This window comes from Schistocerca piceifrons, chromosome 1, assembly GCF_021461385.2.
Source record: "Schistocerca piceifrons isolate TAMUIC-IGC-003096 chromosome 1, iqSchPice1.1, whole genome shotgun sequence".
Lineage (NCBI taxonomy): Eukaryota > Metazoa > Arthropoda > Insecta > Orthoptera > Acrididae > Schistocerca > Schistocerca piceifrons.
Window position 1 is genome coordinate 1,219,357,633 of NC_060138.1, and position 27,256 is coordinate 1,219,384,888.

General features: G+C 37.4%; 1 protein-coding gene across 1 annotated transcript in view; it reads left to right on the forward strand.

Moving 5' to 3' along the window:
• The first annotated feature begins 1,029 nt into the window (after nucleotides 1–1,029).
• Nucleotides 1,030–27,256, forward strand: part of LOC124779513 — a 44,593-nt gene continuing 18,366 nt past the window's right edge. The window contains exons 1-2 of the mRNA XM_047253716.1: nucleotides 1,030–1,178; nucleotides 22,560–22,933. Coding sequence (XP_047109672.1) covers nucleotides 22,623–22,933 — 311 coding nt within the window. The 5' untranslated portion in view covers nucleotides 1,030–1,178; nucleotides 22,560–22,622. The remainder of the gene's footprint in view (nucleotides 1,179–22,559; nucleotides 22,934–27,256) is intronic.

Below are 27,256 nucleotides of genomic sequence, written 5' to 3' on the forward strand. Positions count from 1 at the left end.
ATAAAGCCGACATCATAAACTAGCAGTCTTCAGTGGTGGACACTCACCCGAAGGTGGCTGAATGGTTGCCAGTCAAAATATTGTGGTGAGAAGTCAACATGATCTGGCTGCAATACTGAAACCTCATAGAATATTCAATACACTATGAAAATTTCAAGAATCACATTATGACAACATTATTTCTCTGACAACAAAGTGAGAAATGGTTGTCAGTGCAAAGCATGCTAAGCTAAGTTTCTTGACCAGCTAATTAATTTGGTGTTTCTGCCTCAATTGATTGTCTACCTGGCTGCATAGGAGTTTTGTATGTGTTGTTTCATTAAGTCTGATTTTTAATATCCATTGTGGGAACTTGGAGTTTTTTATTTGCTATCTGAAACTGTATAATATTACGAATGAAAACACACACAACAGTGATGTAGTAGAATATTACACTAGTGTTGTGTGTGTTTTCATTCGTAATATATAAAATATTCTATCAAGAAACACCAGAACAGTCAATCAATTTACAATACTAGTTTTTGAAAAGTTTATGGTTAGGCTAATTGCTATGAACTATTTGTGTACATTGTTAGTGACTGTCATGGATGTATCCTGCATTGTGGAGCTGGGCCCATTGATTACAATACTTGTATTATTAGCAGACATGACTGAGCAAAACTTCTCATATATTATTATTCATAAATGTAGAAAAACAGAAGTTTCATGTGCCATGGAGCAATAAGTATTTTCTACTCTGACTTAAATCAATACAACAGTTAGATGTCATACTTCTTGGATGTCTGTAAAGTAGTTCATCTATGATGTATCTCATTCTGGGAACTGAGTATGGAATTTCTTGTGTTTGTGGTTGTGTGACCTGCTCAATTACACTCCACTCTTCTCTTCCCTAATGTCACATATCTTTTATCTAGAATCGCTGCCTTTATCTCTTATACAAACTGGACCAACACTTTATCTAATCTCCCTTTGAGTCATTGATACCAAGTACTGTCAGTAGCAAGTATATGTTGTGGTGTGTGAGTACACAGTGTGCAGTAAATGGAGTACAAAGTTTCCTTTATTCTGTGTAGAGTCTGAACGCCTCAAGTGGCCTTGCTTTCTCATATTTTAATAAAACAAGGCCTTCATTCATCACTGCTTGAATCTGGGAACATGCTGGGTCTACTTAATAACAGGTACTGTATTTGGGACTGTAGCCTGAAATTGGGAACTTCTAAATCCAAAAGAATCTTGCGGAGATGAATACTATATCTTTTAATCTTTGCTGGCTATTTCAGATATCTGAATTTACTGGAAGTATAAGACAGAAAATTGAACAAATTCAGTTTTCTAAATGAAAACATTTTTGTTTATGAAAGAAGCAAATGAGATTGCATTTTCAACAGTCTTTTGATGCACAAATATGTTGACTAGTAAACATTCTAACAGCTGTTTACAGTATCATGTAGAACTTGGTTTGATGCTGACAGCAGTGAGATTTTAGGAGGAAATTTAAGAGTATATCAAAAGATTAGGCTAATGGGAAATGGAGATGGTGTATTTGTTGCAAAAAACAAAATGCTCAAACCTAATGAGATAAAATTTAAGAGTATATCAAAAGATTAGGCTAATGGGAAATGGAGATGGTGTATTTGTTGCAGCAAACAAAATGCTCAAACCTAATGAGATATTGAAGCTGCATGTGAGATTTCTTCACACAGTTCAGCGTAAGAGAGGGGCATAAAACTATAATAAGATCTTTCTATTGACCACCAGATTCCCTTCCTGATGTCACCAAAAACTTCCACAAAAACAAATCCCTCAGTTTGGTAGTGTGCAAATTCCCCAATTACACTGTAAACATGTGGAAACTTTAATCACCAAATAGTCAATTCAGAAAATTACAGTTTTGTTAGTGGTAGGTGTGGCAAAACATCCTGTGAAACATTATAAATTCCTTCTCTGAAGAGTAGCTAGAACAGATAGTTCAGCAGCCCAAAATGTATTAGATCTAATGCCAACAAACAGACCTGATGTCTCCGGCGATATTCACATCGTAATTGATATCAGTGATTATGACACTGTTGTGGCAACAATGATCAATAAAGTACAAAAGGCAACTAAAACAAGTAGAAAGATATATATGTTCAGTAAACTAGATAAAAAAGCAGTTGTGTCTTACCTCAGTGAGGAAATTGAAACTTTTAGCACAGGACAGGAACATGCCTCAAATTTGAAAGATGCTGAATAAAATGCATTTGGTTGTCAAGAAAGCAATGCATGCAGTCTTCAATGGTTACAAATACAATAGCAGAATATTGTCATATGCTCTTTTACCAAACCCAAAGAAGTTTTTCGACACCCATTGTTGTGATTGGATGTTTGAGGGACTTCGGCTGTTCACGTATGTAATGAAATGGTACACCTACAGCCATCCTTATGATGTTATTTGTTATATGGCTACCAGTTTTGGTGTTTCAGTGTACCATCTTCAGGCCTTAAGTGATGCTGAGGGGTTAACTCCATCCATATACACAAATCATCAGTGGCCGACATCTATGAATTGGTTTTCGCAGACTATCTGTAACAACGATGTTGTCATGGCTGGAGACACAACATTGTTGTTACAGGTAGTCTGTGAGAACCAGTTCATAGATGTTAGTCACTGATGAATCATGTACATGGATGGTGTTAACCCCCCTCCCCACTACCCCCACCCAGCAACTGTTAAGGGCTGAAGATGATTCACTGAAGCACCGAAACTGGTAGTCATGTAATAAAAACTGTTATAAAGATGGCTATAGGTGTTCCATTTTATTACAGAAACCCAAAGAAATTCCGGTCATTTGTAAAGGCTGTAAGTGGCATCAAAGTTGTGTCCAGTCACTCATGGATGAAACAGGAATTGAAATTGAGAGTACCAAAGAAAAAGCAACAATGCTTAATTCTGTTTTCAAACAGTCTTTTACAAAGGAAAACCCAGGAGAGTTGTCCAATGAGTGAAATAACTATTAGTGGTGTTGAGAAACAGCTGACGGAATCCCTATCAGATTCTGTACTGGCCAACAAGGCCTTTAACAAGAAAAATTACCTTATTGGCATTTTCTTGCTAAGGTCTTAGAGTGTGCAGTTAAAAAAAGACTAATAGGGAATCTTAAATACCTTGGTGTTAAATGAATGCCCCTTGCACAGACAGATTACAACCTTACCAACAGAAAATTGAAGGTCACATTAGCAAATGATACCACACAAATAAAACTAAATTCCGAAAGAAGGAATGTGATATATCAAAGAAACTGGAGCACTCTTCAAAAGTATTTGTAGATGACACAAGTATTCTGATAAATGACCCAATGAACACACTTGTTAGACCCAATTATGCCAGGTCGCCTTAGAGACCATGTCTCACTAGTACACAGTTAACAGATATATGTCGGACCATGTTAATATCAGCACATTACTTTCCTAATGCTAACACTTATTTGTAGTTTAAAGTGACACTTTGTGCCCCAAAGTAATATGTGCAATAAGAACATTTGCAAAGAAGGTGAGCATGTGTAGTATCATTTCTCTTGAAAATTTCATGTGAAACTGTAAACTTGTGACTTCTGAGTACTAATGTTCCGTTAACAATATTTATGAGACAATGCTATGAGTGATGTCACTATGATAACTATTTCATGTACATTGTTCCAATCATTGATCCAATTCTGACAAAAATATTTTGGTGTGTCACTGTGTTCTTAAGCTAAATTCGTTAAGTTGTTTAGTTGTTGGATGATCCTCCTTACTCTGGGATTACAAAGATTGAGGTGGTTTCTATTTACTTGTGTATATGGTGAATTGTGAATCTAGAACTGGCCATCAGTGTTAATACAGTGAAAATATATTGGATTAAACCACATTTAAAACCTACTTTCTGTACTGCACACATTATTTGAATCTCACATACAGTTTATCTATTCTCAGTATTTCGGTCCATCAAGATATGAGACTACAAGATTCAATGAAACCAAATGCTACAATAAAACCACAGGTATGCAGGATGTTGCAAGTGGTTAAGTGAACACTGAAACTGTTCCCTTATAAAGTGACAGCAGAGCAAGAACTGAAAAATGTGGATCATGAAAAGTAAATCCATTGCCAAAAATGACGTGCATCTTTTGCTGAGAGGAATACCATTGATATTCTCCATGTCATGTTCAATACAGATGATGTCTTGTTCCACTTCTCTGGTAATGTTAACACAGAAAATGTGTGGTTATGGTCAATGGATAATCCTCATGCTGTGCTTGAAACATCATTGCATAGTTAGAAAATTGGAGTGTGGGTAGCAATATCCAGACAGCGCATTATTGGAACTTTACTTTTTGAGGAAACTATGAACATTGAAAGTTACTGTTTAATGATCATCAATTTAATTGGCCAGCTAAATGAGGATGAAATCAACCACTCACGGTTCCAGCAAGATGGGGGTATTGTGGACACAGCTAACAACACATGTTCTGGAAGAGTTTTTTGGGGAATGAGTCGTCTCAGAAAACCTATACGCCACTCACTCATCAGACCTTATTCCACCAGACTTTTTTCTTTGGGACCCAGCAAAATCTGTAGTGTATTTTAATCGCCCATGCACCCTTTGTGTCTTAAAAACAGAAACAACTGCATATGTGAGATGCATATCACAATCAGGTCTTCCAAAAGTGTTTTCTGATAAAATTAAGGAGTTCGGACTTGTATAGTCGCCTGGTGATGTCATTTCCCACTATGTTACAACTGCATAGTAACTTGCCCTACACCATGTACTTGAGAATACAAGTTGATTGGTCTGTAATTGGAGGTCACCTGCTTATCTCCAGTTTCATGAGTTGATATTACTACAGCATACTTTAGTCCTTCAGGAAATAATCCTTGAACTGATGGCTGCTGAGAAAAGTAATTCAATGGAGGAACTATTGAGTCACCCATGAATTTAGTACACTGGCTGTCCGCCCCAGTAGCTGAGTGGTCAGCGTGACGGATTGCCGTCCTCCGGGCCCGGGTTCGATTCCCGGCTGGGTCGGAGATTTTCTCCGCTCAGGGACTGGGTGTTGTGTTGTGTTCATCATCCTTTCATCCCCATCCGGCGTGCAGGTCGCCCAATGTGGCGCCGAATGTAATAAGACCTGCGATATGGCGGCCGGACCTGCCCCGCGAGGGGCCTCCCGGCCAATGACGCCAAACGCTCATTTCCATTTCCAGTACACTGGCTGAGATACTGTCATAGACAGAAGTATTCCAACATTTCAGTGAACTAATGATTTTTGTGATCCCTTTTAACAGTTGAGCTGCCACATATTATGCTTGCTGGTGATGTAAACCTATTTTAGTAAAGTTGTAGGAACTACTTCCAACCATCAGTATTTTCTGCCTGTGTTTTCAGGTACTATTAGGAAGACTTGAAATGTGTATGCCCAAACAGATGAACCTGCACTTTGAACAAAATAGTTTGCTTAGGTCCTCACAGTATGGTTTCAGACCTTATCTTTCCACTGTAAAAGCAGTTGAAACTATCATAAAAATGTGTGATTCCATTGAGACTAAGAAAACAATCTGTGCAACTCTTCTAGATTTGAGGAAAGCTTTTGACATTATTCCCACAGTACACTTACCAAACAGCTCAAATACAACAGAGTTGAAGAGAATGCTCTTCCCTTATTGAGTCATACCTAAGCAACAGAAAACATGTGGTAACTATAAACAGCTTAAGGTCAGACTCATTACTGTTATGAAATGTGTTAAACAGGGTTCAGTACTGAGTCCATTCCTGTTCATTGTATATATAAATGACTAACCCTCCTCTTTTCCCGTGTCAGGCAGTACTATATGCAGATGATACAACTATAATCACAGAAGTTGATGATCTAGAGGAGCTGCAACTTAATGTAAATGTAGCAATTGACTGATGCACCAACTTGTTCCAGGCAAATTATTTACAAATTAATAACAACAAAATTGAAGACACTGTTTTCAGTTTACGTGTCTCCAATGAACATCAAAAAATAGTCAGACTTTTAGGTTTACACATAGAACAGAAACTCAGCTTAGAAAAATTGTGCTCAAAACTTTTTCCAATGATTTATCTGTTGTACAGACTGAGGAATAATGTAAGCAAAACCTTGCTAGTATATACATATTTTGCATTTTTCAACTCCCACCTTACCTGTGGAACTCTTCTATGGGGTAACTGCCCCAGCTCAAAAACTGTACCAGTATTCAGGTGACAAAAAAAGGCTATCAGATGTATAGCAGCATTGACACCAAGAGAATCCTCTAAAGATCGCTTCAAAGAGCTCAGTATTATGAAAATCCAAGGCCCCTATAAGTGTAGTTGCCTTCTGAGTATTAAAGAGAATTTAAATAATTTTAACCTTCAGATGCCTGTATATGGTCACAACACAAGAACTGGACAGTCAATTGATATACCTTACAGCACACTAGCTAAGGTTCTCAACAGCCACAAGTCTCTAGGCCTCAAATTTTTCAATAGACTTCCAAAAGCTGTCCATTCTGTTCCCTATAGTACATTTAAGGATGTTCTAGCAGAGTGGTTTAAGAAGGAAGCATACTACTCTATAAAACAGTATGAGGAACCAGATTTAAGTGACATGAAGTTCTGATTACTGTCATGCTAAGTTGTAATAAATCACACTATATGTAACAATGTGTCAGTGATGTAAATATCATGAAATTTTTGTGTGCTTTATCTCTTAACTTTATATGTAAATAATTACACTTTATGAACATAATAGAGGGAAACATTCCACGTGGGAAAGATATATCTAAAAACAAGGATGATGTGGCTTACCAAACAAAAGTGCTGGCAGGTCGATAGACACACAAACAAACACAAACATACACAGGAAATTCAAGCTTTTGCAACAAATGGTTGCTTCATCAGGAAAGAGGGAAGGAGAGGGAAAGACGTGGGTTTTAACGGAGAGGGTAAGGAGTCAATCCAATCCCGGGAGCGGAAACACTTACCTTAGGGGGAAAAAAGGACGGGTATACACTCGCACACACACACATATCCATCCGCAGATACACAGACACAAGCAGACATTTGTAAAGGCAAAGAGTTTGGGCAGAGATGTCAGTCGAGGTGGAAGTACAGAGGCAAAGATGTTGTTGAAAGACAAGTGAGGTATGAGTGGCGGCAAATTGAAATTAGCGGAGATTGAGGCCTGGCGGATAACGAGAAGACAGGATATACTGAAGGGCAAGTTCCCATCTCCGGAGTTCTGGCAGGTTGGTGTTAGTGGGAAGTATCCAGATAACCCGGACGGTGTAACACTGTGCCAAGATGTGCTGGCCGTGCACCAAGGCATGTTTAGCCACAGGGTGATCCTCATTACCAACAAACACTGTCTGCCTGTGTCCATTCATATGAATGGACAGTTTGTTGCTGGTCATTCCCACATAGAAAGCTTCACAGTGTAAGCAGGTTAGTTGGTAAATCACGTGGGTGCTTTCACACGTGGTTCTACCTTTGATCGTGTACACCTTCTGGGTTACAGGACTGGAGTAGGTGGTGATGGGAGGGTGCATGGGACAGGTTTTACACCGGGAGCAGTTACAAGGGTAGGAGCCAGAGGGTAGGGAAGGTGATTTGGGAATTTCATAGGGATGAACTAAGAGGTTACGAAGGTTAGGTGGACGGCGGAAAGACACTCTTGGTGGAGTGGGGAGGATTTCATGAAGGATGGATCTCATTTCAGGGCAGGATTTGAGGAAGTCGTATCCCTGCTGGAGAGCCACATTCAGAGTCTGATCCAGTCCCGGAAAGTATCCTGTCACAAGTGGGGTACTTTTGGGGTTCTTCTGTGGGAGGCTCTGGTTTTGAGGAGATGAGGAAGTGGATCTGGTTATTTGCTTCTGTACCAGGTCGGGAGGGTAGTTGCGGGATGTGAAAGCTGTTTTCAGGTTGTTGGTGTAATGGTAACAGACTGGGTAAGGATTCCAGGCGTTCGAGAAAGTGGTTGGTGTCTTTGATGAAGGATGGGAGACTGCATGTAATGGGTTGAAGATGTTGATCTACGTAGGCAGGGATACGTTCTGTGGGGGCTTGGTAACCAGTTGTGTTTGTTTGTGTGTCTATCGACCTGCCAGCACTTTCGTTTGGTAAGTCACATCATCTTTGTTTTTAGATATAATTACACTTTATTGTATTTGACAACCAGCAATTGAATGTCACATTACGTATATCATTGCTGCTGTCATCAGAGAGTTAAGCATCATTTGGGTAGAAACTTTCTGGCAGATTAAAACAGTATGTTACACCAAGACTCAAACCCAGAACTTCGCCTTTTGCAGCCAGTGCATTTATCACATGCAGGAGAGCTGCTGTGAAATTCGGAAACTAGCAGAGAAGCAATGGCAGAAATACAGCTGTGAGGGCAGAATGGGTAGCTCAGTTGGTAACACAAAAGGCAAGGTTCTGGATTTGAGACCCAGTTTGGCATGCAATTTTAGTTTGCCAGGCAGCTTCAAAACAGTGCACTTCCAACTGCAGGGTGAAAAATTCATTCTGGCTTACCAAACCACTCTTTTTTGCTATCTACCAACATTTGCGACTATCTTTGCTCTGCTCCTGAAATTTTAAATTTTTTGTACAGAGTGCATGTACTTTTCTCTTATTGATATTACAGCAAAGAATTTTTTAATATTACTTGCAGTTAATATTTAATTCTTGATCAGAGCTTCATGCCATAAGATAAGATTCTTGCCATAAAATACTTTGATCCTGTGTTAGCCACACTTTAAGTAGGCTTGAACTGTAATTGTGCCTGAGCTGTTATACAGGACAACTAGATTTTTGGTGTTCTAAAGAATATTAGAAGGGAAGCATTAAATTTGTCATGTGTAGAATGTTCTTGTTAATCTTCTTTCCATTGTTCATCCAGTAAATTCTTTGTGAATAGTTTAAATTAGTATTTAAGATTTTGTGAAATTCCACTTTTTCCTTAATAGCTTACACTGATTTATGGGGATTATATAGATCATCATGGTAAGTTAGACTATTTATTATTGTACTCACAATTGTACCATGAAATACAGTTGTGTTAAGAAATAAGTTATCAGTCACTGTTGTGCTATGTCAATATAGTTTTGTAGGAATAATCACGTGGGGATCAAATTGTAGTTGGACATCAGTAACTTTAGGTGTCTAAGATGAAATAAAAAGTGGAATCTCCATAAACTGTGATTTCCTAGTTATTTTTACTCCTTTCTTTTTCTTTAGCAAGGGGCTTCTGTTTCTTGTATTCCATTTTTAAGACTGAGGCCCTGGCTTCAGTAGCTACAACATTCTTATGTGTTGTCTACCACCATGCGTTAGAATCGGATTTTTTCGTCTTGTAAAATACAAGTAAAATAATTAATATGCTGTAAAGGAGACTCATCAGCTTACAACTATAATAGATTATATATGGAACACAATACTTATTGTGATTAAACAGTCCGAATATGTATTTTTTTTCCTGCACAGAAGGTCAGGTCATCATTAAAAAAATTGTCAAATAGAGTAATAAAATTTCTGTACCATAGTAATATGTAAATAATTTTCTTTTTATCTTCTCAGTTTCAGCCTTTCAGAAATTTGTGCTTTTAACTTATAGCATATTTTCATTCTCATATATTGTGGAGTCTGTGCGAAAAGATTGAGTCTGTGTCTAGGAAGCATGAAACTTTCTTTGCTCCTAGATTCATAATTATGCTGGAAGTTATTTGGAAGAAACAGTTCAGCATTATTATCTGTGGAAAAAATATAAGTATAGTGAAGAAACACTTAGTATATTTAGGTCCCCTAATGGTGGCTGACACAATTCTCTTGACTCTGCACTCCACATGTTTTCTGATAATTCTTTTCTGCAAATTTTACATCTACATCTATAATTTGAAAGCCACATTACGGTGTGTGGTGGAGGTTACTTTGTGTACACTGTCATTTCCCCCTTCTTCTGTCTGTTGTGTTTAGTTCATGGGAAGAACAATTATTTGTGAGCCTCTGTGTGCACTCGAATCTCTCTAATTTTATCTTCATGGTCTTTTCACGAGATGTAGACAGGAGGAAGCAATACTGTATATCAGATGACTCTCCTTGGAATGAACTATACTGTGGTGCAGTACACCTCTCTATTACTGCCTGCCACTGGATATGGCTGAGCATCTCTGTGAAGCTTTCACGCTTACTAAATGAACCTCTAACAAAACACGCTGTTCTTCTTTGGATCTTCTCTATTTCCTCTGACAAGAAGTGTTTTGTAAGTTACTTCCTTTGTTGATGGACTAAATTTCATCTCATGAGGATTTTTCCAATGAATCTGAGTCTGACATCTGCTTACTGGCAATAAATGACATACTAAATGGTAGGATTCTGTGTAGTATTGATACGGAAACAGATATGAATGAATGACAAGTTTACTTGTGTGGCCATCATCTGCAGCAAGCACAGAAATACCTGTTTAGTAAATTGCAGCAAGAAAAGGCAGTTTTTATTTACAAAATGAATATAAATTAATGTATAAGAGAGGAAATGGAAGCCAATGCTGCTTTTTGTTTCTTTGTTTTGCACATAATTAGAACCAAACTTCATTCTGTGTTAATCCTTATGGAATAAAATTGCACTTGATGAGTAAGAAAAATTAGTTGAACGCATAATTACCGTGCTTTTATGTAAACAAAGCAATTACTTTCGAGGCAATACAGTTTACAAGTATATATATTTGCCTCAAAAGTACACACACACACACACACACACACACACACACACACACACACACACACATATATATATGTATATATATAATTTTGTGTTCAACAGAACATTCTTCATCATGATAAAAGAGTTCCCTGTTGTTGTTGATAAATGTGAAAAATGTTTGTGTATAACGGAAACATGTTTTATATTAATCTGATGAAGTATTGGAGTGGCGTTTGATATATTTTCGTTTTGCGGTTTTTTTATTTTACCATTATTTTGAAGTAATGCATTTACTAGCAATATGTGATAAGTCTGTATTGTTTTCTTTAATTTTTTTGTACAGCATCCCTCTGTTTCACGTTACAAACCAACAATTTTAATAAAACCTGAATTAAACATTGACAGTTTCGGCTTTGTTATATATACTGTTTATTCTTAAGCAACAGACAGGAGGATAACTATGCAGAACAACAATGTTCCTCATGTTACCCTTTATATATCCTTACTCAGTTTCTAGACGGTTTATCGCTTCCAGTTTTTTGGGGAATCTAGTACAACGCTGTTCGCATACACAAAGAAAGGTATTGTTATGACATAATGCCCGATAGGTACGCGACAAACCCAACGAACAGGTAATTTATTTATTTATTATCATCCCAATGATCACATTTGTGATATAGGATTTGTCAGGGTACACTTTAACAACTATATAATATCTTTACAAAATTTGTATCTGTGCTGAATTCATATTAATTTATCTTATGTTTAATACAATATACAACTAATAAGTGTTTTTATAACATAATTTATTATGCACTGATGTAATTTCATTTGTCACATTAACTTAAACATATATTTTATACAGTTGCGCAGAGATATTCGCTTATGCTGTAATAGCATTTGTCAAGCATGTGGTTCTTTAGAACAGTTTTAAATTTATCCTCATTTTCCAGCTCTTTGATATGTTTTGGTAGTGCATTAAAAAGTTTGATGCCTTGATTACATACATGTTTCTGGCTTCGGGTCCTTGTTACAGCTTGTATGTGGAGATCTTTACATTTCCGTGTATTGTAATTATGGAAGTCTGTATTGGCTTTCATTTTGTCCTGATTTCTTTTGATCACCAACAGACATTTCAGAATGTATAATGATGGAATTGTTAAAATTTTCAATGCTTTAAAAAGGGGCCTACAATGTGTTTGAGGTGGGCTGTGGGTCATTATCCGAATAACACGTTTTTGTAATTTGAAAATCTCATTTAGACAACAATTTGTTTTTCCCCAGAATACTATCCCATAGGATGCAATGGACTGAAAATAGCCAAAATATACTAATCTGGCACATTCATTACTACAAACTCTTGAAATTATTCTAAGCACAAAACATGCTGAATTTAGTTTTAGTGCTAAGTTCACCACATGGTCCTTCCAATTAATCTTCTCATCAATGTGCACAACCAGGAATTTTGCACACTGTACTCTTTCAAGTTGTTTGCCCTCCATGGTGGGATTCAGGTCGTCCTGTTCACTTATTTTTCCATATTGCACATAATTAGTTTTTTTTTGCATTCAGTGTTAGCTTGTTAGCACTAAACCATTTTTGTATATCTTGTAGGACATGGTCCACAGTACTGTGCAATGACTGGTTCGTATCACTAACTATTCAACAAGTATCATCAGCAAATAACATGATTCTAGCTTTTCTCTCTGACACCTGAATATCATTAATGTAAATGAGGAACAGCAAGGGGCCTAATACACTTCCTTGGGGTACTCCTACTCTGACGTCCCTTGGATCTGATCTTAGTTTAATTTTTTGATTAATATTTGGTGCTGTAATTTCAACCACCTGCATCCTCTTTTCCAGATAAGACCACTTTTTTACCGGTCCTCTGATACCTATAGCTTCAAGCTTTTTCAAAAGTATGCTGTGGTCAACAGTGTCCAAGGCTTTTGACAAATCTAGATTTATCCCAACTACACTATATCCCTCTTCCAATTTAGTGATTATTTCTATTGTGTATCCTAGTACAGCTGTTTCGGTACTTCTCCCAGCTTGAAATCCATGCTGATTACCGTTTACCAGGTTGTGCATATTAAGATAATGTGTGACTCTATATTTCATTAGTATCTCTAAAACTTACGAGAAAGATACCACATTAATTGACCTGAGCTACTTGCAAAACTACCATAGCTACTTGTGGTAGCCTACGGTAGTTTTAAAAATTCAATTCCTGGTCTTTCCAGAGTCGTAGCTCCTAGCGTCTCGCCGTGCTGCCACTAGATGTCACACGCAGCGGGTTGTCGAGGGAGTGGCCAACGCCGCTGCTTTGCGGCAGCCATGTTTCTGCCTACCTGGGGCGGGACGTACGAATGGGAGATAGCCGAGTGCAAACTCCACCTTTATACCTCCGGCATTGAGGCAAAGACATAAGATGAAATTGCCGAAAATACGCTAGTAAACGTGTTTTGAACTACTGTATGCTTACTGGATCCATAATACATCTCCTTAGCGCTATTTACGCTGACAGTATATGGAGTTCAATACCGTACATGTAAAGGATATTTATGGAGCTTCAAATTTCTGCTTAGAAGATCGTTCAGGAGACAAATCAGTGACCTAACACGAACACAGAATACAGATTTGGGTATTTTAAGATTTGTTTTCTGTGGAGGAACGAGCATACGAAATGCGCCAGTATTATTGATGGAATTTTCTGGAAGATTAGTCCGATTTTAATAGGTGAGGAAATTTAATTTCAGCGCACACTCCTCTGTAGGGCGAAAAATTCATTCTGGGTTATTATTGTTGTCTATAAGTCATTTCACATATCTGTATCAAATTTTATTTTGTTTCTTGTGACCAATAATTGGAAATAAAAAGGGTGTTATCTTAATCAGAAAGTTATGATTCAATATTTGTTTATCATAATTTGTCCTTAACAAAAATATAGAATCTAAATTAATGTAAAAAATGCTGTAGGGGAGATTCGAACCTGAACCGTTCTTCGAAGCTACGAGCATCTGTTTGACTTCGGTGAAAAATTTAATACTTAATAGAGCTTGGAAATCCTCTCAGCAACTTTTTTCAATTTCTCTTTTATAACATTGTGTCGCACTGTACTAGGAAGCGGTTTTTGACTTCCTCTTTTTTGTGTCGCACTGTGTTAGGAAACTGGTGATGTTCCAAATGTTTTTCTTTTCTTTATTGTAATTTCATTCCCCTGCCCCATATGGGCAGGGGGGTGGGGGGCTGGCAGCGTCGCAGTCCACTGCTTTTCAGCCAAATGGCTTTACAAAAATACAGGAAGTGGAACTCTTACATAAAAAGGGGGATAAAAATAGGGACACAAAATACATATTAATTGGAATTAATTGGAGATGATGTGAGTTAAAATATACACTAATACGGGGACATGCACGGGGGGACAGTTAAAAAGTCGACAAAGTTAAAAGAAAACAGCTGGCAGATGTTTCAAATTTCATAAATATACATAAAGAAATCGAACAGGATCAGTCGACAAGGCCCCCTTATGAGATAAGCGCACATATATACAATCCTAAGCGTAAAATCTGTAGAAACTGATGTCTGACCAGAATGCAAACACATACAGAGTGCGTAACATATTCGACATTAACTCAAAATACATTCCGGTCATTTTCAAAGCTCTGGATAAGAACGACAGGCTATATGTGACATCTACCGGCAAGTTCTAGGTACTGGGGGCGCCACGTCACGAACCGCGACCCCAGAAAACTCAGGATTTAACGCCGAATCTCGTGGGCTAATAGAGTGAACTGGGTTTCACACAATCATGGTTTTCAGAGATTTTCGGTCTCCTGAAATGTCATCATACGCGAGCATGAAACATGTCCCAAAATTATACAACATAAGAAATGTAGGCCAATAGTTCTGTGCATCATTTCGATGGCCGCTCCTGAAAACGGGAATGACCTGCGCTTTTTTCCAATCGTTAGGAACGTTTCGCTCATCTAAAGACATACGGTACACTGCTGTTATAAGAGGGCCAAGTTCTTTCGCATAATCTGTGTAAAATCAAATTGGTATCATCTCAGGCCCAGTGGCGTGATCTTTGTTGAGCGCTTTCAGTTGCGTTTATATCCGGTGGTCACTTATTTCGATCTCTGTCTTTTTCTCATTTGTTCGACCATTTAAAGGAGGAAACAGGCTCTACAACGTGATCTTTCTCTGTGAAACAGTTTTGGAAACAGACGTTCAGTATTTCGGCCTTTTCTGTGTCATCCTCTGTTTCAGAGACATTATGAATAAAATAGATAACTAAAATTTTATTGTCGTTCAACTGTTACAGCAACAGACAACGTCAAGTTGCGAATGTATATAAATATACAGTAGATACACAAAAAAGATTAGTTCATAAAAACTAAAAACTGTAATAAGTTTCCAATAAAGTACAATATTTAAGTTAAAACGATTTGAACAAAACGTATTGCATTAATAATGTTGTAGAAACTGTGGTACACTCTCCAAAGAAGTGCCACTATGCTGTCACATTTTCACATTCACAAAATTCATTAATTGAGTGAAAAGGATTTGTGCAAGTCGAATGGAGCTTCTACCCGTTCTAGAGGCAATTTGTTGAACGTTTTCAACCTACTATCTCATAGCTGTTCAATATTTTGTGTAGTCTGCAGTAAGCAGTAGTAGTAGTAGTAGCTTTATTCATCTGTAGATCTCTTTTTACAAGCATATAGGACATGTCAAAATATTTACAAGTGTAGACCAATTTGAAATAAGCTAATTCGCACACACATATATTTACAGACTTCTAGTTAGAGACAATCATTAGATTTACTCCTGGAATAAATACTTTTTTTTTTTTTTTTTACAAATAACTTATTCAATAATGTAATGCCACACTGTTCACTCATATATCACTATCAGTCGCTGCATACACTATACACACATTGTTTCATAACACTTCACTCACCACACACACACACACACACACACACACACACACACACACACACACACACACACACATACACCGGTGATCTCTGGGCCATTTTCTGTACCACATCTTCCCATTTGCTGTCCTGAAAAACTGAGTCAGCATCCCTCCTTAATGAGTGAGATGTTGAGCTCAGAAAGAGGAAGAGGTGTTAGTATTGTTCTATGCATAGCTTGGGGGCAAGTATTTCTAGAAAGGAAAAAAGAAGGAAAAAACATAAAGTGAGGGTGTTATGTGGAATGTTGGATGCTTTATAATCATCATTATTATTATTTATTTGTATAACATTTATTATCAAACCCTACACCGTTTTATCTAAGTAATCCTTCAATGTATAAAATGTATTGCATGACAGGTACTTTTTGGCTGCCTTTTTAAATAAGTGCATTTTTGCAATTTCTTCAGTCTCTTTTGGTAACTTATTGTACAGTTTTATTCCTTGGTAGAAAATGCTGTTGTGAATTTTATGTTTACTTTTTCTTGGTAAATATAAGTTGAGTCTATCTCTTGTTGCATGGTCATGGAGAGAGCTGTTTGTTCAGTAATTACCAATGTTATTTTTTTATGTGCACAACTGACTGGTAAAAGTATTCACATGGAACAGTTAAAATCCCCAGTGTTTTGAACAGATCTTTACAATGAGCTCAACTAGCATTTTTGGTTATTATTCTTATGGCTCTTTTCTGGAGTTTGATAATTGTGTTCATATTTTGTGCATTTGTTCCCCAAAAAAGAATGCCATAGTTACGTGAATACGTCTATTATTTCTGTCTAAGCAGGTATACTAATGAGTTATTTATTCTGTACAAGAAAAGAGTGTACAAGTTTATTAGTAAATATTTTTAGATCAATTAACAATGGCCAGCAGTGGGAAAATTTTTCTGAGTTTGTAGTAATCCTGTAACTTTCATTTGAGGTACCAGAATATCATGAACATGTGTGCTATTGCCCCAAAATAAATGCCTGTAGGATATAATACTGTAAAAAAAGCAAAATAGGCTGATGTCACATAAAACAAAGGTACACGATTTTTTAAATTTCTTCACACGTACACCTCTCTAGTCAACCTTGCACTAACGTACTAAATGTGTGGATCCCAAGACAACTTACTATCAATGACAATACCTGAAAACTTTACCTAAACAGACTTCTATTGGCTAATATCTTAAACTATATACAATTTGTCCAGTTTTACTCTCACTGAGCAAGTATCCATTAGCTCTAAACGACATTGGTACTTGTGAAAGAGTGTTTCTAGTCACAGTCTGAAGAGTCTCAAAGTCTGGACTGACATCGGAAAAAAGTGTATCACCAATGTAGAGACTGGAGTGAGTATTTATATAAAATGACAAAAATTTATCATTAGAATAAATAACATAATTTCCAAAATTGAACCTTATGGCACACCACACTTCATTTCAGCTAGCTGCTATCTCTCCTTCTTGATACACACAATTTGTTTATAGTTATTAACAAATAATTCAAATATGTTATCTACTTTGTTGTTAATGATTCCTACTAATTTGCTGAGAAGTGCATCATGTACACAGTCAAAGGCCTTGACAGTGTCGCAAAAAAGTAGCCAGAGCGAAGTTTTTCTGTGCATAAGCACTAAGCACCTTTTTAATCAAAGAGTCCATATCTTGAACAGTCGATCTGCCCTTCCTAATGCCAACTTGCGCAGCGGAAAGAATGTTATTATATTCCAACTAGTAATAGACGACCAAGTGTCTGGACAGATAGCTTAGATCCGTTTACTGATTTAATGTAAGACCAAAACTCTTTAGGATTTTCTGTGAAATCGGTAGACAGAATTTTACTTTCATATTCGTTGAATCGTTCACACATGCACTGATTTTGACATTGTTTACATTTTATTTGTTTGTAAGACACTGGCTACTTTTAAATTTGCAGTGAACCTCCCTTTGCTTTCGTAGCAGTTTTCTAACATGGTAGTCGAACCATGGAGGGCCTTTCAGTTCATCACAGTTTTGTTTGGCACATACCTGAATATAATTTATCTTAGATGGTTTCGTCTTAAATCGCATCAGCTGTGTTTTTGAAATATTCAATTTTAGGCACTTCAAATGGAACTGGATTTCTAGGTTATCTAGAGTTTCTATGAAATTTTCAGGAGTTTCTTCTCCATTTTTATTTTCTGTTAGTACTGATGTGTCATCAGCAAACAAAACTGAATGATAGTTTAAGTTAATTGGTGAGTCATTCACATGAAAAAGAAACAGGATTGTGTCTAGAACTGAGCCTTGTGGTAGCCCCTGTGAAACAGTTCTTCACTCCGGGGAGTACTTTTCTTTGCTTGATTTTATGACAGTCCTATGCTTTCTTGCTGTTAGATATGACTTACACAACTATAAGGCACTACTAATAATTCCATGCTTTTTCGTTTTGTGTAATAGTAAGGAGTGTTTCACATTGTTGAACACTTTCGATAAATCACAGAAGTTCCTGCAGCTTTTCGTGATTTCTCTAAAGTGGAGTTAACTTTATTCATGAAGCCATTAACTGCATAAATTGCACTTTTGTCGTTTTGGAAGCCAAATTAATTTTTGAGATTACATTAAATTTGTGACAAATTTTAAATCAGAACTGAATAGATTATTTCAAATACTTGAGAAAACAGGGGAAGAAGGGAGATCGTATGGTAATTTTCCATATCTTCTTTGGAGCCTTTTTTAAGTGGTGGTTTCACGTATTGCATTAATGATGTTGTAGAAACTGTGGTACACTCTCCAAAGAATTGCCACTATGCTGTCACATATTCACATTCATAAAATTCATTAATTGAGTGAAAAGGATTTGTGTAAGTCGAATGGAGATTCTACCCATTCTAGAGGCAATTTGTTGAACTTTTTCAACCTACTATTTCATAGCTGTTCAATATTTTATGTAGTCTGCAGTAAGCAGTAGTAGTAGTAGCTTTATTCATCTGTAGATCTTTTTTTACAAGGATATAGGACATGTCAAAATATTTACAATTTTGTGCATAATTTGAAAAGCCTGAAAAGGAAGTTTTTCACATGACTGATAATTATTTTGCACAGTGTGTGACCTTTTGTATCTGAAGCTGCTTTAATAATTTTGGGTGGTATTTCATTCCCTCCTACAGAATTTTTATTTTTTAGCTTTAATAATTTTCTTTTCTACATCTTTTAATGTTTCTTTGTCAAATTCAGTGGACTCTCAGTCTTGTTCTGATTTGAGCCAAACAATGAAAATCACCTCCATAGGAGTATACATCAGTATCATATTTCACTAACTTCATACAGAATTCATAAAAATTTTCCAACATCTGAGCAAGATTTACTATTATTTTGCTTGTATCTTTATTTTAAATCTTTTCTGATTGCTATGTTTGACTCCAAGTTCAGATTTGCGAACCTTTCAAATGACATTGAGTTATTTCTATGCTTTTAAATGAATTTAGAGTTTTCCATTCCATTTGCTGCATTTAGAACCTTCATAAACAGTTGTTATACGATTTAACATAGTTAATGAACTGAGAACTCTTATTGGATTTCAGCTCAACCTGTATCTGCCTCTTTCTAGTAACTAGATATTTTTATGCCAATGGTAATCCACTGTGGTTTATTCGTTCTCTTTCACTGGCAGACTATGGGTGGAAGTGTTTCTTTGAAAACATGTGAAAAGCTGTTTAAAGATGTATCCAAATTTTTTGGACATGCACTTTCATCTTGTATTGAAAAATCTATATCATTCAATCTGCAACTGAACAAGCATATGTTTTTTTCAGTGAACTGTCTTTTCATGAAACATCTCCATCCATTTCCTTAATTTATTTTTAGTAATAGTTTTCCAGAACATCCAGAGAAACAAACACGTAAATTCGTAAAATTTTTAATTCACCCAATTTGTTTTTAAATTCCAGACAATTGCACGAAGTTTTCAACAGAAACTGTATGAATTTGTCAGATAATCTGCTTTTATTAATACCATAGCACACGTGAATTCATGTTAAACCGGAAAAAACAGAGCTCAGTGTTAAGGAAGTTGTACAGTGTACATACAATTTCACAATGCTTTCACAACAAGTGTTTAAAAATGTCTCCACCGAGTTCAACGTATTTCGCTGCACGTGTATGAATAGATTTTGTTGCTCGTTTCAGTTTCACAGTGTTGTTCTTAATTTCGTCTACTGCATTCATAATGCGAGCAAATAATGCCTCACGTGTATTGACCTTGTCCTCACAAACTATGTCTTTCATGCATCGTCATACACAAAAATCCATTGGTGTTAAATCGGGCGGTCGGGATGGCCACAGACGTGTAGCACCACGAACAATCCATTTCTGGGGAAAATGTTCATTTAAATCTGTAGTAACTGCGTTGGTGAAAGTTGGAGGCGCGCCGTCACGTTGTAAATTTATTTGCAATCGCGTAGCAAGCGGAACATCTTCGAGCAAACGAGGCATTTCTGCTTGAAGGAATTGTACGTAGGCCTCGCCAGTTAGATGTCCTGGAAAAATGAATGGTCCAATAAAGTGTGTGTTGATTATACCACACCAACATTTATGCTAAATCGCTGCTGGAAATTGCGTTTCACCGTTGCATGTGGATTTGCTTCAGACCATACGTGCTCGTTATGTAAATTGTTTATACCACCGCGAGTAAACTGTGCCTCATCAGCAATTAAAGTGAATTTGTGTAACCGCCGATTAATATTTAACCAGTAGCACAACTCCAAGCCAAGGTCAGGATCTTCCGTACGTAAATGAAGCACTTTTAGGTTATGGTAAGGATACAGATTATTGTACGTCAATGTACGCCATACTTTAGATTGTGAAATCTCTAATCGTTGAGAGATACGTCGTGTACTGGTACCCGGGCTACGTTGAACAGCATCCATAATAACCTCAACATCATCTTCACGCATCGAGTGCTTGTACTGAATATGAACGCTAGGTAGAGAACGTGTCTTCCGTAACATTCGAAATACTCCGCTAATGGTTCGTGCATTCGCAATCATCGGAGCTGGATAACGTACGCGATATTCGTTAACTGCAGCTGTAGCATTACCATCACATTTGCTATAAATAAATGCAATATCGGCGTATTCCTCTGTCGTAAATTTGAAAGGCATCCATATTTCATAAGTAATCTACAAATTGCAACAGGTACCAAGTGGTTTCACTTAAATACACTGTTGTTATTATGTGGTTTCACTGAAAACTACAGAAAATTAACGCGTTTCAAGGTTAGGAAACGACTGAAACAACTCACTAACGTTTGCCAACAATGAAATAAACGTTTCTAAATTCTTAATGAATTCTCTGGATGTCCTGGAAAACTACTGCAGATACACGTTTGGGACATGTTTTATTGGACTCACCAGACCAATAACAACAAAATAAATGGAAATCGTGCTTTACTTTAACCTCGTACAGTTTTTCGATGGCTTCATATTAGCGAAGTTGCTAAATTTCAAGCAAAATCTTTTATTTGACGAAACTCCGTAACTAAACATTTGCGGACCTATGATTATATGAACTTTTTTTCTTTTGTTTCACTTATAGAATAACATATAAAAATATTTTCATATCTTCGTGAATTACCCTGTATATATTAAGCTCTCAAACACATTTTTTTACTTCAAAGCAATTCATTCTCGCAAGTTAAATTTACCCTCTTTAAGCCAAAATAGGATAGGATTCTGTATCATTGCAGTGATGGTCAGTTGTTGATACAGTGTAGACAACATTTTTCTAAAAGCTGTGTCTGTTCTTGGGTGGCTCCGTAAACTTTCCTGGCGTAGTAACTGGTTGTATTCATGACGGGTCTCCAGCCAGAACATCTCGTCATCTGGATACAATTCTGTTCTTAATGAATGTCTTGTTTTTTCGCATCTTAAAAGTTCTCCTCTATGGTGTAAGCTGAAAAACATCACGTATTGTGCATTGCTTGAAGCATATGTGCAGAAAAAGTGGTGTAAGGGAGAGTAGTGAACCAAGAAGATGGTATACCTAGGAACACATAATGCTCTTTGGTAGGTACTTCAACCTAGTCACGAAGGAATACACACTAGAAACTACCATAAGTGGTTTCCAACATTTTTTTACAGATTTTATTTCTGTTAGAAATGAGGTTGTGTTTTGTTCAGATTTTGTAAATATTTCGAGTTCTACCCGTTTAACTGCTGTGTGATGTAGTAAAGGCATTTGGAATATGTTTTAAATTATCCAGTTACAGGATTTTGTTGTGAGTAAAATGCTATACATTTTTTGAATTATTTGTATGAAATGTGGACAGTGAAGCCATACTTCATCGGTCGTGTACCGTGTTGTACTTTGAAACAGAAGGTAGCGTTTAGCATGGAACATGTGGTACTTGTTAATGAACTGAGCTTCTTTAATGTCTCAGAAACTTTACCTGTCTCGAAAATGAAAATGTGTGCTAGTGTCCAACAGTTAGTATTTCAAAATGTACTTAAACTTGTAAATGGTTTTTAATAAAACTGCACTTCCGCTCAATTTGATATCACTTACTAATAACACGTGTGTAGCAGAATAATAATGTTACAAATAGGCGATTAAATATAGTATTGACAAATTTTCTCGTTTTCGAGGCTTTTAAATTTCAACAGAATATTTGTACCTAGGTACATGACCATGTTGAATCTTGGAAAATATTGCCACATTTAGAAAAACCTTAATTTTCGGCATCTATTTATGTAATTTCAGAAAAACGCTGCTGCACGTGAGAAGTGAACCAAGGTACAACACTCTCTCATATTCCATAAGAAAACATTATGCGGCAGATACAAAATATAATAAAGTGATTTTGCATAATAAGAGACTTCTTTTTTAGGTTGTACCGTAAGGAGGTCGCACTTGGAAAAACTGGAATTTGCGGAGATTAATTCTGGCTGCAATGGGCAGGGAGGGCCTTTTCGCAGTCCTGTACGCTGCCTCGGCAGTCTTGTCCGTCGTGACGGTCGCTGCATCCACCACCGTGTGGCTCCACTGGAGTGAGATCCTGGACAACTGCGCCTCCAGATACTGCGGCTGCATACTTAATGGGGAAAGTTCACCCATCATGTTCAGTGGCGGAGAAATCCAGCTGTGCCATTTTGTGTCATTTGCGCCGCTGCCTGTTTTTGCAATAGCTCTGATTTTGAGCTGTTACTACGGCTATCAGGCCTGCATGTACAAGAAAGTAACCAGAAGGACTTCTAAAAGAAGGTATCATGTTTTTCACCCTTACCATTGTTATTTACTTCGTTATAAATGAATGGAGAGAACCTATATTATGCTACCTGTCTCTAACATTGTGACTCACACTCTCAAATTATTAGTGACCTTAACTGTCATTCATGAAACATCCTCATGACAACAAATTGTTATCAGACATTTATGTTCAGTCATACATCACTATTGGGCAGTAGTAAATCTGACTTGCAATATACAGGGTGTTTCACAATTCATAGTACAAACTGTTAGAGGTTGTAGAGAGGACTTGGTAGATCAAGTTTTACATAGGAACCCATGTGTGAGAACGTTATCCAACGACGTTACAGAGAGACGAAGTTACAGGCGCCTGTAAAGGTTATGTATATACAGGGTGATTCCCTGACGATCTTACAAGACTTGCAAGGATGGCGGAGGCGGATAAACATATCAATTTGAGGTAAGGTCCTTTGTCCGGAAACCGTCGAGTCGAAAGTACAAGCGAAAATCATTCGATACCTCTCAAAGTGGCACTGAAGTTGGTAAAAATGTAGGGTATGGAACTTTCACAGGTGCCAGTATGGAGCAAGACAAGAAAAAATGCACTCTAAAAAGCATCGTGAGGAGCTGTAAGTACTTGTTCAGCTTCTCTAGAATGAAACACATCTCCACTATAGAACAAGTGCTCATAGGCCCTCAGGTGTGTATTTTGGAGCCCGTGTTTACTAGACGAAATTTGTAACATCTTCACGAAATCACCCCGTGGCGCTCTGTAGCGTCTTTGGATGACGTTTGCGGAGGTGGGTTCCTACGTACAATTTGGTCTACCAAGTCCCCTCTACAACCTCAAGAAGTGTGAAACATGTATTGCGAAACAATCTGTAAATCAATATGTTTCAGTCCTGCATAGCTCTGTGTGAAATTGTTATTGTGGCTTCCAAGTTAAACTAAAATCATTAAAAAAATAAAATCTTGCTTTGAGTTATTCTAGTGCCAGCAGTCGATATTTGATAGAGAAGTTAATATTCTGCAATTCGAGTTATTGAATGACTAAAGATTTGTAAAGAATTTTGACTTCAGCAGACTTCACATAAAACACACTGTTAATCTTTATTAGTCGCCTTATTTTAAAGAATTTGACAAATGCAAATTGTTATTTGATTGTTCATAACATAACCTTTCATTGAACTGCACGGAGAAATAGTACTGCAACTCTCGCTTCAGATAACGGCAATCAGATCAGGGTACAGTTCATTTAAAACTGAGGTATTAACGACTTACGTGAGTAATGGATGATGCCTACTGGGATAGGCTCTAAGTTATAAAAAAAACACGCTGCAGTACCAACAAAGATTTTGTATGCAGTTGAATGCACGCTTCGCTCCAAAATGAGAACGAGAGACCCGACTGTATAACATGCAAAATACTTAGCTGCGATTTTCCACTTGTTCATTGTCAGGTTTAATTGTTCACTGCACAGCACAGAACACCAGGAGCTGCATCTGTAGCACCATGTGAATATTTTGACAGGAAGAAGCAGCTCCTCCAGTCTTATTTGTAAGGCTATGTTCCGTACGCGAGATTATCGCAATCTGTGTAGGTGAATATCACTATCACAAGACTTCCGTGATCTCAATGCACAAAACTTCAGCCTGCGTGTATTTGTGCTCACAGAATTCGAAAAGGAGTCGCTTGATTGAGTTGAAATTTTGACAAAACGTTGCATTCGAATAAACGCGTGGTCTTATTTATTTTTTAAATGTATGTTGTTGTTGTGGTTTTCAGTCCAGAGACTGGTTTGATGCAGCTCTCCATGCTACTCCATCCTGTGCAAGCTTCTTCATCTCCCAGTACCTACTGCAACCTACATCCTTCTAAATCTGTTTAATGTATTCATCTCTTGGTCTCCCTCTGCGATTTTTACCCTCCGCGCTGCTCTCCAATACTAAGTTGGTGATCCCTTAATGCCTCAAAATATGTCCTACCAACCGATCCCTTCTTCTAGTCAAGTTGTGCCACAGATTTTTCTTCTCCCCAAAACTATTCAATACCTCCTCATTAGTTATGTCATCTAGCCATCTAACCCTCAGCATTCTTCTGTAGCACCACATTTCGAAAGCTTCTATTCTCTTCTTGTCTAAACTATTTATCGTCCACGTTTCACTTCCATACATGGCTACACTCCATACAAATACTTTCAGAAACGACTTCCTGACACTTAAATCTATACTCGATGTCAACAAATTTCTCTTCTTTAGAAAAGATTTCCTTGTCATTGCCAGTCTACATTTTATATCCTCTCTACTTCGACCATCATCAGTTATTTTGCTCCACAAATAGCAAAACTCCTTTACTACTTTAAGCGTCTCATTTCCTAATCTAATACCCTCAGCATCACCCGATTTAATTTTACTACATTCCATTATCCTCGTTTTGTTTTTGTTGATGTTCATCTTATATCCTCCTTTCATGACATTGTCCATCCCATTCTACTGCTCTTCCAGGTCCTTTGCTGTCTCTGACAGAATTACAATGTCATCAACGAACCTCAAAGATTTTGTTTCTTCTCCATGGGTTTTAATTCCTACTCCGAATTTTCTTTTGTTTCCTTTATTGCTTGCTGAATATACGGATTGAATAACATCGGGGAGAGGCTACAACCCTGTCTCGCTCCCTTCCCAACCACTGCTTCCCTTTCATGTCCCTCGACTCTTATAACTGCCATCTGGTTTCTGTACAAATTGTAAATAGCCTTTCGCTCCCTATATTTTACCCCTGCCACCTTTAGAATTTGAAAGAGAGTATTCCAGTCAACATTGTCAAAAGCTTTCTCTAAGTCTACAAATGCTAGAAACGTAGGTTTGCCTTTCCTGAATCTAGCTTCTAAGATAAGTCGTAGCGTCAGTATTGCCTCACGTGTTCTAACATTTCTATGGAATTCAAACTGATCTTCCCCGAGGTCGGCTTGTACCAGTTTTTCCATTTGTCTCTAAAGAATTTGTGTTAGTATTTTGCAGCCGTGAGTTATTAAACTGATAGTTCGGTAATTTTCACACCTGTCAACACCTGCTTTCTTTGGGATAGGAATTATTATATTCGTCTTGAAGTCTGAGGGTATTTCGCCTGTCTCATACATCTTGCTCACCAGATGGTAGAGTTTTGTCAGGCCTGGCTCTCCCAAGGCTATCAGTAGTTTTAAGTAAATATAAATATATATGTACTATATAAAAGGGATACATGTTACCATATATATCAAAAAGTTCTTGACTGATTAACTTCAAATTTTAAACGATGCGCTACTAAGTGTTCTTACAGACAGAGACTATATATTTTTTTGAACAACAGTGTACAGATTGTGTGTTTAAACTGACTGCAAGGAAGAAAATGCTCTGCTGTAAAAACGTACAGTTTCGTTTCCTTTGGCACATACAGTTTTAACTGCGATAGCGCGACATTTAAATCATTTGACAAATTGTTTCTCGTGTACACATTTTCTTTCCCACTATGTAAATTTGTAACATAAATTGTATACACAACAATATTCTGCTTCGTTTTCTTCCGCACAGCCGATTTTCACAGAAAACGGGAAAGCTGTGTTTCCGGCTCATCAGCTTATAATTGGAATACTACTACAGAATTTGAATTTCCCAGAAGAATAACCAAGGCTTACAGTCAGGGGGCGAATTTGCGGGGTGGGGGGGGGGGGTGGGGGGGTAGGGGAAGAGGAAGAGGACAAGGACGCATCGGTGCAAGGAAAAGGAGACAGAAGAAGAAGGAGATTGGCAGAGAGGGAAGGGGTAGGAGGAGATGGAGAGGGGGAGGGAGAAAATGGATAGGAACTGAGGGAAAGAAGGAGATTACGATGTATAGCCAATTGGAATACACTTCAGAAACGTGCGCTTTCTCTTTTCTTCCTTTTCAGTGTAACCAGACGGAGCCACAGCAAGGCGTGGCCGAGTACAGCTAGTATATTTGTAAAACGAGAGACAGTACGTTTTTATGTAAATATTTTTAGTTATTTTCATATTTATTTAAAATGTTAGCACTGTCATGAACACAGCAACAAGTACGGTATATCCTGTGTTGTAGTGGACGAATTATCAAAGGATTCTGGGGCTGCAACCACATGCGTTGGAGGGAGGGAGGGGAATCGGATGCGCGCGCACCTCCACCGGCCGATCAATAAGTGGGGCCACCTGTCGCCGACGGCTACAAGCGCTGCCCTTACTTCTAGAACCAAATCATAATTCGATACTCAGCATCGAAGGAAAATTACTTCTATCGGCTCGATTGTACGTGCGTATTCGAGGAGTAAACAAGTGTCTGTTTGTGTCTATG